The 11,606-nt window shown below is 50.8% G+C and overlaps 2 protein-coding genes across 2 annotated transcripts; both read left to right on the top strand.

Moving 5' to 3' along the window:
- The first annotated feature begins 226 nt into the window (after positions 1-226).
- LOC100842750 (peroxidase 5) lies at positions 227-1,662 on the top strand. The gene is made up of 2 exons (XM_003568942.4): positions 227-551; positions 654-1,662. The coding sequence occupies exons 1-2, from the start codon at positions 327-329 to the stop codon at positions 1,440-1,442; spliced, it is 1,014 nt and encodes a 337-aa protein (XP_003568990.1). The 5' UTR covers positions 227-326; the 3' UTR covers positions 1,443-1,662.
- Positions 1,663-8,480: 6,818 nt separating this feature from the next.
- On the top strand, positions 8,481-11,072 carry LOC100842443 (peroxidase 5). The gene is made up of 3 exons (XM_003568941.4): positions 8,481-8,812; positions 9,834-10,158; positions 10,453-11,072. The coding sequence occupies exons 1-3, from the start codon at positions 8,585-8,587 to the stop codon at positions 10,908-10,910; spliced, it is 1,011 nt and encodes a 336-aa protein (XP_003568989.1). The 5' UTR covers positions 8,481-8,584; the 3' UTR covers positions 10,911-11,072.
- The last annotated feature ends 534 nt before the right edge of the window (positions 11,073-11,606 follow it).

Genomic DNA, 11,606 nt, shown 5'->3' with positions numbered 1-11,606 from the left:
TCATTACTGTACTAATTTAGTTGCTGCCTATGTAAGGTGGATGGAGGGAAGCAGCAGCCAGAGCAGGTGACCTGTAATAAATATGTAGCATTCATACTATTAACGATCGATGATCGGGTCTAGTTTTTGACTTGGTGTTGCAACACTGGCCCGCTGGCCAACTTTTTCTCAACCGCTACGTAGGCGCGTCGGTGCATGCTTGTACTACATAAACATGCCCCCATTAATCCCTTGAGCCATCAACTCTACTATTCAACTCATCCTCACATCTCAATCCAGTTCCAACATTTCTCGAGCTAGCTTGTCATCAGAAGCTCCGGCCGGTCATGAGGTCGCCGTGGTTGGTTCTTGCGGCGGCGGCTCTCGCCGTGTCCGTCTCATCGGTCACGGCATATCCGCCGCCGTCCAACTCTTTGAAGGTTGGGTTCTACGAGCACTCCTGCCCGCAGGCGGAGGCCATAGTGCGCGACGCCGTTCGCCGTGCCATCGCCCGTAACCCCGGCTTCGCCCCCGGCCTCATCCGCATGCACTTCCATGACTGCTTCGTCAGGGTAAGCAAAGAAGAAGAGCTTTGCATGCATGAATCTGGTCTTGTTGGTTGTCGTTGACTATGATCTGACCGTTGACTTTGCCACGTGTATGTACAAATACAGGGCTGCGATGGATCCGTGCTGATCAACTCGACCCCGGGCAACCGGGCGGAGAAGGACTCGGTGGCCAACACCCCGAGCCTTCGAGGCTTCGAGGTGATCGACGACGCCAAGGCCATCCTGGAATCCGTGTGCCCGCGCACGGTCTCCTGCGCCGACATCCTCGCCTTCGCCGCCCGCGACAGCACTCTCCTCGCCGGGGACATCGCCTACGCCGTCCCCTCCGGCCGCCGCGACGGCCTCGTCTCCCGGGAATCCGAGGTGCTCGATAACAACGTGCCGCCGCCCACCGACGAGGTCGGCGCCCTCATCGCCTCCTTCGCACGCAAGGGGCTCAGCGCCGACGACATGGTCACGCTCTCCGGCGCGCACACCATCGGCCGTTCCCACTGCTCCTCCTTCACGCAGCGGCTCCACAACTTCACCGGTGTCCGAGGACGCACCGACCCTTCCATCGAGCCGTACTACGCGGCGGAGCTCAAACGGAGGTGCCCGCCGGAGACGAACGACATGAACAACCCCACCGTCGTGCCGCTTGACGTCGTGACGCCGGTGCAGTTTGATAACCAGTACTTCAAGAACGTGCTGGCGCATAAGGTGCCGCTCACGTCGGACCAGACGCTGCTCACCTGCAAGCGCACCGCCGGGATTGTTGTCTTCCACGCCGCTGTGGAGAAGGCGTGGCGGGCCAAGTTTGCGGTGTCGATGGTCAGGATGGGCAACGTCGGTGTGCTCACCGGCGACCAGGGCGAGATCAGGGAGAAATGCTTCGCCGTCAACAGACGCTACTAAGCCACTCGCAGGCTTCCAATATCTGTTAATCCAAATTTCAGTGCAGTACACATGTGTGTTCATGTTGGTCCTTCAGTTTCTTGTGAGTTCATTTCCCAATGTGAATTGTTGTTGTTCGTTTGTGTCAAGAAAGGAGTAATTAAGAAAGAAACAATCTTGTGTGCAGATCAGACCAGAAATTTCTGGTGCTTCGTTAGCACGAGCGAGCAGATTTTCTCTTGAGAGCGTGCAATTTTGAGAACATCGTCAAAGGAATAAAGCTAGATGGGCTTTTAGAAACACTGGTTGGGCCTGCAATTGGGAGTGATTTTTCTGACCACGTAGGTGAGTACCCCGCCTGTCCTGTCCATCGGAGCAGTATTTCATTCCTCGGGATTTGCGCCAGAATCAGGTTTTAAGGAAAGTCATTATGGCCATCGACAACTAAATATCTGACGCAGCCTCTTGTTCATATCGTAGGATACTGTAGGTGATATTGCCAAAGTCACTGTAGTTCCCATGACTACTGTTTCTTCTATCTCTTCGAGTATTGCGCTCTCTCTACTGATTTTCTTGTATTTTATATTTTCCAGCACTGTTTTCTCTCCAGTCATTTCTTCTTTTTGTCCCATCCCACAAAAGGCACAAGGATAGCAGGCTTCTGTTCACTAGGGACCCACCTGGAGCCGGAGGGTCTAGACTTTCGACTTCAAAATTACTCCGCTAGCTCACGTGAAGTTGGACAAGATAACTTTAGGATTGTGCAGTGGTCAAACTGACCGTAAGGACTGCTACTCGGTTTGTATTTTCACAGGAACGACTGAGTTTTCTTCATGCGATTCACATGCGTACTCATGGTGCTTAAAGCATTGAAACACACGAAAAAAATATCTATGAACAAATGCATGTGTTATTCAGAGTTTCAGAGATGCTTTTGACATCAACGAAACACTAGAAAAAACATTGTTTGGCCGAGGACACTACAAAACATTGGGAAAAACAATGTTCTGACGTCCAAACTAGAAAAACATTGGAAAAAACAATGTTTGCCATGCACAGTAAAACATCTTTAAGCAAAGCTTCCCAATATTGCTCACATCTTTAAGCAAAGCTCCTCATTACTCCTATGCCCCCCAATATTACTGCTATCAAGACTAGTACTATTCAGACTACTGGTACTCCGAGTGAGTCATGGAGCAAGCGCTACAGTGGAAAACTTGCTGCAAGGGTCTGTCAGTCTCTGCTAAAAGCAGACCTACGTGATGCGCCCTGCAGTGCCCTACCACCCCTATGGACCGTGTTCAGTTAATGTGACTGTAAATCCTGATCGGCCACCTAACATGGCTCGGATCCCTATACAGGCGACGGTGTGGATAATCTAGGCAGGCACCCACGGCGTCAGCTAGAAATTTCCCGCCTGCAATTTCAAGTATCAAGTGATCAACGACTGACAGGCTAATCTAGCCCATTTTAATAATTCGGACCAGAGAACTGGACCATTGAAGTTGAAACCCAGCTCCTAGGCGACTTTTTTTTACATGGAAAAGGATTTCCATTTACCCGCAAATTTGCCAATTATGAGAATTTCCATTAACCATCATGCCCAACCAAATCGCTGGCGACCAAAGACCACAGAATGTCGACTTGCGTGGCCAAGATCTGTGCATATCAACGGAATGTGGAACGCATAGATGAATAAGGCGGCATGTTGCACTACCAGGATCTCAGAGTTTAGTAACGGTGCAGAACCGTCAAAAATAGTCCAAAAACCGACACGAAAAAGAAAAAAAAATTGAAACATCAACGGTGGGGAAGGCCTGAATCAAACTTCTTTATTGAAAAAAAAAGGGAAGAGTTTACAAGGAAGGGGAGGGGGAGGAGGCAGAATACAACGCAAGGCGCAGGGAAGAACCAAGATCTACAAAGGGCTAGGGGGGGGGATCGACCGGGGAGCCCAGGAGGACCAGAGAGCAACCAGATCACGGATAGAGCTCGCCAAGAGCAAGTCGGAGTGGGGGATGCCATCGAACACACGCCGGTTCCTACTCTTCCAGATCGCCCAAAATAGCAAGAGCATGAACGTGTTCGCTTGAGAGGGGCGAAGCCCATGGAGTGCCGCTGTGCATCACACAGGCCACACAAGTTCAGGGCGCCCACAGCAGCGGCAATGGGGACACCCAGCGCCTGCCACAAGGAGAACAGCCGCGGACATCCCGCCAGGAGGTGGAGCAGATCTTCGTCGACGTTGACGGGGCAGAAGGGGTAGGAGGGGGTGGGGAGCAAGCTGTGACGGTGCAGCACCACCCTCATCCTGGTGTTTCCATGCCGGGCAACCCAGAAGAAGATCTGGACCTTCTTTGGGGCAAAGTTGTCCTAGTTGATGTCACCATGCGGCACATGAGACGCAGGTGGGTGAAGAAGCTTGTACAGACGCCGAGTAGAGGGCTTCGCACCATTGGGCAGGAGCCGAACAGCCGAAACCGCGGAGAGCAGGGGAAGCCTTAAGCGACGGAGATCGGCGAGCGCGGCGCTAGCCGTGGAGGTTAGGCGGGGGCGCAACGAGAGAATCAGGCCACTAGGGCCGATCGAAGAGGCCACGCTCGCAGCAGAGGCCAAGCACTGGGAGAAGAGGGCGGGAAACCTGAGAGCAAGGGCGCCGCCACGGACCCAGCGGTCGAGCCAGAATGACGCGCGCTCACCATCGCCGACGTGGACAACGGAGAGATCCCGCACACGGGGGAACACGGACTTGAGCGCGCGCCAGAAGGGAGTGTCCGACGCCACAGCCGGATCGGCGATCCCATAATCACCGTACCACCGCGTAACCCAGCGCGCCTAGGGGGGATCGTCTCCGGCGAGGAGCCTGAAGATGAACTTCGCGAGGAGGCAGTCGTTCTGGACAGCCAGGTCCTTGAGACCCAGGCCACCATCGGAGCGCGCCCGACAGGCACGCGACCAGGCCACGCGAGGGGGTGGAGGAGCCGGGGATCACCGCGCCCGGCGGCAACCAAACGTTGAAGGAGGTCGGCAATGATGATGAAGAGATACGGCGGGAGAGGATCGCCCTGGCGGAGCCCACGCTTGTAGTTGCTCCAGCGGCCTGGGACACCATTCAAGAGGACGGAGGCGCGTCCGAAGGCAAGGATGCAGGCCATCCAGGCCCGCCAGCGTTCACCGAAGCCACGAGCGGCGAGGATGGCGTCCAGGGCAGCCCACTCCACGGTGTCGAAAGCTTTCCGAAAGTCAAGTTTCAGCACCATGGCAGCGGTGCGACGTTTTTGGCAGCACTGGATTAGCTCGGCCGCGTAGGCAAAATTGTCGGCGATGTTCCTCCCGCGGATGAACCCAGACTGGTCCAGCGTAACCAGATCGGGAATGCGGGGTTGAATCCGGTTCGTCAGCACTTTGCACAAAATCTTGAGAGCGCACCCCTGAAGGGAGATAGGCCAGAACCCGTCGGCTGTGACGACGTCCGGCTTCTTATGGAGCAGGGTGATGTAAGCCTGATTTAGCGGCGCGGGGGAGACACCACCATCGCGGAAAGCAGAGATGAAGTCCATAAGGTCACCCTTCACAAGCGGACAGAAGGTTTTGAAGAAGGCCGGACCAAAGCCGTCGGGGCCGGGAGCGGCGTCGGAGCGCATACGAAGCACCGCCTGGTGGACTTCGTCCACCGAGAATGGCGCCTCAAGCTGCGACAAGCCCGCGACCAGATCATACAGCTCCCCGAGGTTAAAGGCGAACCTGGGAGGAGCAGAGGATCCCAAGAGATCGGAGTAGAAGTCGGAGAGCAGACGCTCTTTGTCATCATGGTTGAAAACGGGGCGAGCACCATCATGCAGGACCTGAATTTTGTTCTTGCGAAACCTGACCGAGGCGCGGGCGTGGAAGAAAGAGGTGTTCTCATCTCCCAACTTGCAGAAGCGGACGGCGTTACACGAAAATAAATCACCGTCGTCACTAATCTCTGAGTTCCTTGTAGTGTTTGACGGGTGGAGCGAGTGGTCATTGTGGCGTGTTCACCCAACATAGATGGCGGTTTGATCTCCGGATCATCGATCGACCATCTCAGGCGTGTATTTTGCTTTTAATTCGATATCACATTACATACGAAAAATGCTTACTCGTACGTCTATGCAGTGTGCATCTAGTTACGCGGAAGACGGGTGCTTGAGCACTTATGCTGCTATGGCGACAAACAATCAAAAAAGCTTGTCTCATCTTTTAAGATTGTGAAATTTTTTGACTGACCAGGTCCTTGTGATTTGCGTGTGCGTGGGGAAACCTGACCGACCAAAACTGATTGCTGCATTTCCAGTCCAGGGATAGTCTTTCTTTGGTTAATGTTCGTGTCAGTGGGAAACTCTCGAGCAAGAACTTCACGTTCCTTTCGCCATGTAGATCATTACACTGGCTACATGGAGCATTTGGAAGACGAGAAACGACTGCATCTTTAATGGGATTACTCCATCCTTATATCGCTGTAGAAGAACTTTTAAAGACGAACTCAATCTTGTTTTTCATAGAGCTAGAAAGGCCTGGATTGATAATTTCATGTAACTTCCATGTACATTTTCCCTTTTTAATTATATATGCAATAGGCCTTGTGGCCTAAAGCTTTCCGTAAAAAAAATGTTCGTGTCAGCAGTGACACACACAGCATGGAAAACGCGGTCAGCTGGCCTCACACAACACACGACCTCGAAAGCTACGGGCCACCGCGTTTGCTTTGAGCCCAAATTAAGCTTTAGCTGACCGATGGCGACCTGGCCTCCGTGCCGTTGGATGGCAGGCTGGCTGGGGCGATCTTAGCCGTCCATGGGCCGTGCGAGGATGCATGTGCATGCTTGTCCTTAATTAATTTTTCTGCTCTTTGGAAGCTTTACACTTGGACTAGATTTTGCTTGTGTACTTGTCACCGGCCCGTAACGTCATGTCAGTTGGAAATTAAGAAGATGACAACTGAGCAGGTGGTACACTTGACCCTGCCTCTCTGAAGCTTCTGAAGCTAGCTCTAGCCAGCTATAAAATGGTCCAAAATTTATGCACGGGAAGCCTTCTTAGTACTAGCAAAACAAGTCATACGCCTTATAAAATGGAACAGAGTGAGTACTGTGCATCGTGGAAGGTGCATGCTATCTAGTCTAGGCAGACAATGAGACCAAATTAGCCTTAAAAAAAAAGACAATGAGACCAAATGTACATGAATAACCAGCAGCTGGCCTTCTTGTGCTAGCTCAAACTACACCAAACTTTGTCCTGGCTGATGCATTTTATGAGGGCACGTACATTTCACATAAGCGTGGATCTATAATTTTGCACCTTCATGCTAGCAGCTAGCTCGACCCTGTTGATTATGCCCTTGACGACATGGAAAACGTGGACTATTACATGGCATCAATCATCCACGCACCGCACCAAATTAAGTGCTTTTGCCTTGACATCAAAGCTAGCTAGATCATGATGACCACCGGCCGGCTGCGCGGTGCGTGTCGTCTGTCTGCGCCGTTGGATACTTGGATGGCAAGAGGGGCAGGATCTCGTCCGTCAGAAACTCCAAGCCATTTTGCTTCTGCAGGGGGAAGCTTCCAACTTTGAACAACAACTCGGTGACCTTGTGTCAGGTTGGAAGAAGATGCCATTTGGGCAGGTACTTGCTTACACGTGTAATCATGCATTCATGCGTACTACTACTTGGAAGGTAAAGCCGTCCATCAAGGTTTATATATATATATATACGTATGTATGTGGAGATCGACTTGTTCTTTTTCTCGCAAAAGGTGATGAGCCATCCTTGTCCTCTCTCGTTGGCCCCGATCAGTGATGTATCATTTTCTCTTCTTCTTTGATTGCTTGTTAGATGCATTGTCAGATTATAACAAGAAGCCGTGTTGGCAGTTTCTAAGTGTACGGTGCAAGGTACTACCGTAGCTTCTGCGAAAATATGCACGCATTGGCTTGGCTCAATCAAGATCGACCTGCTTTTTGAGAGGCATTGTCGATTTTACAAACAGAAATTAATTGATGGACCGCCCCTGGCCAGTGACAACTTTGCCCCATCTCTCATGAATCTGGTTGATTAGTGGGAAACGGGACTAAAAATTGCCATGAACACGTCCACAATTAATGTCATCATGCAACATGACTGCACGTATATACATGTTGGGTATATATGCTAATTAAACTTTGAAAAGTTTGACTTAAGAAGGCTCAAGACAAATTAAATTTTAAGAAGTTTGACTTAAGACAAAGATAAAACTTCTTATAAACAGAGGTAATATGAATTAAGGTCACTCCCAATGCATCGTCCAATGGGTGCTGTCTTTTAACCCATAATAAATGCTAAGAAACCATATTCCCGATGCATCGTCTTTTAAGGTGGTATCTAAAATAGCAATTATTTAATACTTTGCGAGAGAGAATTAATGACTTTGTGTTGGTTTGCGTGAAGAAACGATCGCTAACATAAGAGACAGGCTCATCATTAAGAGATTGACATGTCAGCAAAATGGCTAAGATGACTCTAAGAGATTAGCAATGCGAGTGGCCTAATCACTACGGATGGACAAAAGAGGAAAAAACACTGTTCATTGTGCCGATAAAAAATCCAATCTAATCAATCAACCTACCTAGATGCTAATATTTCCTCTTGCAAACGGAAGAACGTACAGCTTGACTCCTTAATGTGATCACGCGGGCAATCGATATCTGCACCGACCGATCGACGATGGATATCACCCCTGCAAGGCGGGAACGCAAAGCAAGGTACGACGGCCGTGGATCACCAACCAACCAGGAAAAAACACACATATACGATCAAGCTAATATGATTGATTAAAACAACTAGACCATGCCGTGTTGGTGTGCACGAAAACGAAATTAATCGAAATCGAGATCAGCGTCGATCGTCGTCGACAAGCTCGCGCCACCCACTGACCCACCCATCAATGGCGGCACCACCACTACTACAGTATACAGTTCTAGTACTACGTACACGTACATTTCTGCTACAAGCTTGAGATCGGATTAGGTCTTTCGCTTTTGTTTCTATATAACACCCCTCCTTGGCGTTTCTGCCTTGGCGGCACTAGCTAGCTAAGCACACTGGCCAACTTAATTAGCTAGCTCCTACGCTAGCTAGATCGATCACATTTTCTCCGGCGATGGCCGGCTCGTCGTCGGCGTTCAGCTTTGTCCTCCTCGTGCTGTTGCTGGCGGTGTGGTGGCCGGTGGCGGCGACGGCAGGGTCCGGACTGTCGGTGGGGTTCTACAGGGAGTCATGCCCCAAGGCGGAGAAGGTGGTCAGAAGAATCATGGCCAAGGCCTTCAAGAAGGAGCCCGGCACCCCCGCCGACATCATCCGCCTCTTCTTCCACGACTGTTTCGTCCGTGTAAGTTTCTGTTCATCCTTGGAGCTGCTTAACTACACACTATGTACAAAGATATAGTGTCAATGTACATATGCGAAAATTGTTAACAGTTCTAATTCAATGCATCCCTTTATCGAACTCAAACAGAAGGACGGCTCAGATCCCATCATAACTCTTCGATAAGGAGGACATGATTGTCAATTTGCAATTTGTAAAAACTAATTAGATCCCTGCAATTTTATTTATTTCCTACATCGCGCGTGCGTGTCTCTGCGTTGGGCCAGGGGAAGCGGAGGCAGAAGTGGCCAAACATGGGCGCAAACTGCAGGCACGGATCGATCATGTTGGTGCAGTCGGTGATACTCGTAGTCTCGTACTGGAACAACGGGGTAGTCAGACCCGCCGACGGGATCCGCCGCCGCTGATGATGTCGACGCGGAGACGACCTCGTTGACCCGGTCGCCGATGCCGTCGCGTGCCCCGACGAGACGCAAGCCAGGGATAGGAGAAACTGCCCCCTCCCGCAAGCTGGCAACCGCCCAGCGCCGCCCGCTGCGTAGGGGAAGGAGGAGAAGGAGATGCCTTGGTGAAGGCCGTGGAACTGGAAAGAGATGGCCCGCCGGTCTCCCTGCTGCGATGGCGGCCTTGAAAGTCGCGAGCAGCTTCAGGTCATCCTTGAAACTCGCGAGCAGCTGCAGGTTGGCCGGGTCCCCCTACTGTGATGGCGGTGGCGGAGGAGGCGAATGGATGCTCCGTCGTACGCGGCGGAAGGAGGAGGGTGAGGGGTCGCGACGCTTGATCTGGTGGCAGGTGTGGGTGTCTTGGTAGGTGACGTCGAACATGGCAAAATCGGCGTTGGAACGCTGCACCTGCTTCGTGGCCAATTGAAAAAGACCACGGTACTCTTTGTTGAGAAAGGGGGGTAGGGGGGGGGGGGGCGTATCGAATCAGACCTCAATTGTTAATTGCATAGTGGTATTGATATTATATAGTTGGACGTGCAAGTATTTATAGAGATGTGTTACATGTATATGTTTGTTAGGGTTGTGATGCATCGGTACTTTTGGAGTCCATGCCGGGGAGCATGGCGGAGAGGGACTCGAAGCCGAACAACCCTAGCCTAGACGGCTTTGAGGTCATCGCCGACGCCAAGGAGCTCCTGGAGAAGTTGTGCCCAAGCACCGTCTCCTGCGCCGACATCCTTGCGCTTGCCGCCCGTGATGGAGCCTACCTTGCCGGCGGGTTTGACTACGCCATCCCCACGGGCCGCCGTGATGGCCTCGTCTCCAAGGAGGAAGATGTTCTCCCCAATGTCCCTCACGCCGACTTCAACCATGATGAACTTGTAGGAAACTTCACCGCAAAAGGTAAAACAAGCATCCATGATTCGTATATACTTCCTCCCCTTCCGTGCATAAAAGATGTCATTTTCGATATTTACAGTCTCCAAAGCACAAGTGTGACCACTAGTTATATATATTTAAGACAAATTCCTAGGCATATCATTTTCAAGTATCCGGTAGACATATTTGTAAAAATGTTAGCTAGCTAGTATATATATTCAGAAATTTGAAAATTGTCCAAAAACAGTATATGCATGCATGTGCCTATTAGTTTGTACGAAACAGAGCTCTCATACCATGTTCAAGCCGCATGTTCAGGTTTCACGCTGGAAGAGATGGTAACGCTTTCAGGGGCACACACCATCGGCACCTCGCACTGCTCGTCATTCACGGACCGTCTCTACGACTATTACCATGATGGCGTGTACGGCACGGACCCGGGGATGCCAGTGGCATACGCGGCAGGCCTCAAGAAAAAGTGTCCACCCGTGACATCGGCACATGATGACCCTACGATGGTGCAGTTGGACGACGTGACACCGTTCGCCATGGACAATCAATACTACAAGAACGTGTTGGCTGGCACGGTGGCGTTCGGCTCCGACATGGCGCTGTTGGAGAGCCCCGAGACGGCGGCGATGGTGGAGCGCTACGCTGCGAAGCCAACTGCTTACTGGCTCCGGCGCTTCGCCGCCGCCATGGTGAAGGTGAGCGAGATGGCAGTGCTCACCGGCAGCAAGGGGGAGATCAGGCTCAACTGCTCCAAGGTGAACTAGCGATGTTGTATGTTGGGGGAAATGATATACAGATACATACTGTTCCTTCATTTTCATGTCTCTTCTTCATTAATTTTTCATGTGTATGTTGGTGAGAAACATATATGCAGTGCATACTACAAGTTTGTTTGTTTAATATAAACTGCGTCGATTCACATATTACATCCTTGAGTATGAGTGCGGTTGACTCATGGGTCACCATAAAGATTTTGAATTATGTATCAAAGCCCGTGAAATTTGCAAATGCAACCCTACTATTGCAATGTAGGGTGCCACCACTCCTGATTGGTCAGGTGCCACAGGTTTCGACACTGTTCATCAGTGCCTTAAGTTCATAATTTCAAGAAAAACTACTGGATATTGGTCGAGAAACAGAAACTACTGAATAATTAGACCCTTTGGCTAATGCTCAATCGGAATCAGCTCGTGCTAAATAAGGTGCAATGAGTTGCATTGGTTGGAAGTATACAGTAATGTCATCGAGATATGGTCAAATGGATTGAAGCTTCCCATTGAGGGACTTGGCTAATACGGTAATACCGAACCCAACAAAATAAAAATCAACAAGTAGGTACACGGAATAGCAACAAGGCAAGACAGATGAGATGAACAAAAGAAGGCTACGTTCAAAAAAAAGAGAGAAGTTTTGCTTTGGCACCGCTTATTACCTGACGAGACACCCGTCCCAGCGTGCTA

Source organism: Brachypodium distachyon, chromosome 2 (genome assembly GCF_000005505.3).
Source record: "Brachypodium distachyon strain Bd21 chromosome 2, Brachypodium_distachyon_v3.0, whole genome shotgun sequence".
Taxonomy (NCBI): Eukaryota; Viridiplantae; Streptophyta; class Magnoliopsida; order Poales; family Poaceae; genus Brachypodium; species Brachypodium distachyon.
This window is presented reverse-complemented; position numbering and strand designations above follow the sequence as displayed.

Coding starts and splice junctions, on each gene's coding strand:
- LOC100842750 (XM_003568942.4), top strand. CDS start 327: ATGAGGTCGCCGTGGTTGGTTCTTGCGGCGGCGGCTCTCGCCGTGTCC. Junction 552..653: donor TCCATGACTGCTTCGTCAGG/GTAAGCAAAGAA, acceptor GTACAAATACAG/GGCTGCGATGGATCCGTGCT.
- LOC100842443 (XM_003568941.4), top strand. CDS start 8,585: ATGGCCGGCTCGTCGTCGGCGTTCAGCTTTGTCCTCCTCGTGCTGTTG. Junction 8,813..9,833: donor TCCACGACTGTTTCGTCCGT/GTAAGTTTCTGT, acceptor TATGTTTGTTAG/GGTTGTGATGCATCGGTACT. Junction 10,159..10,452: donor AGGAAACTTCACCGCAAAAG/GTAAAACAAGCA, acceptor CCGCATGTTCAG/GTTTCACGCTGGAAGAGATG.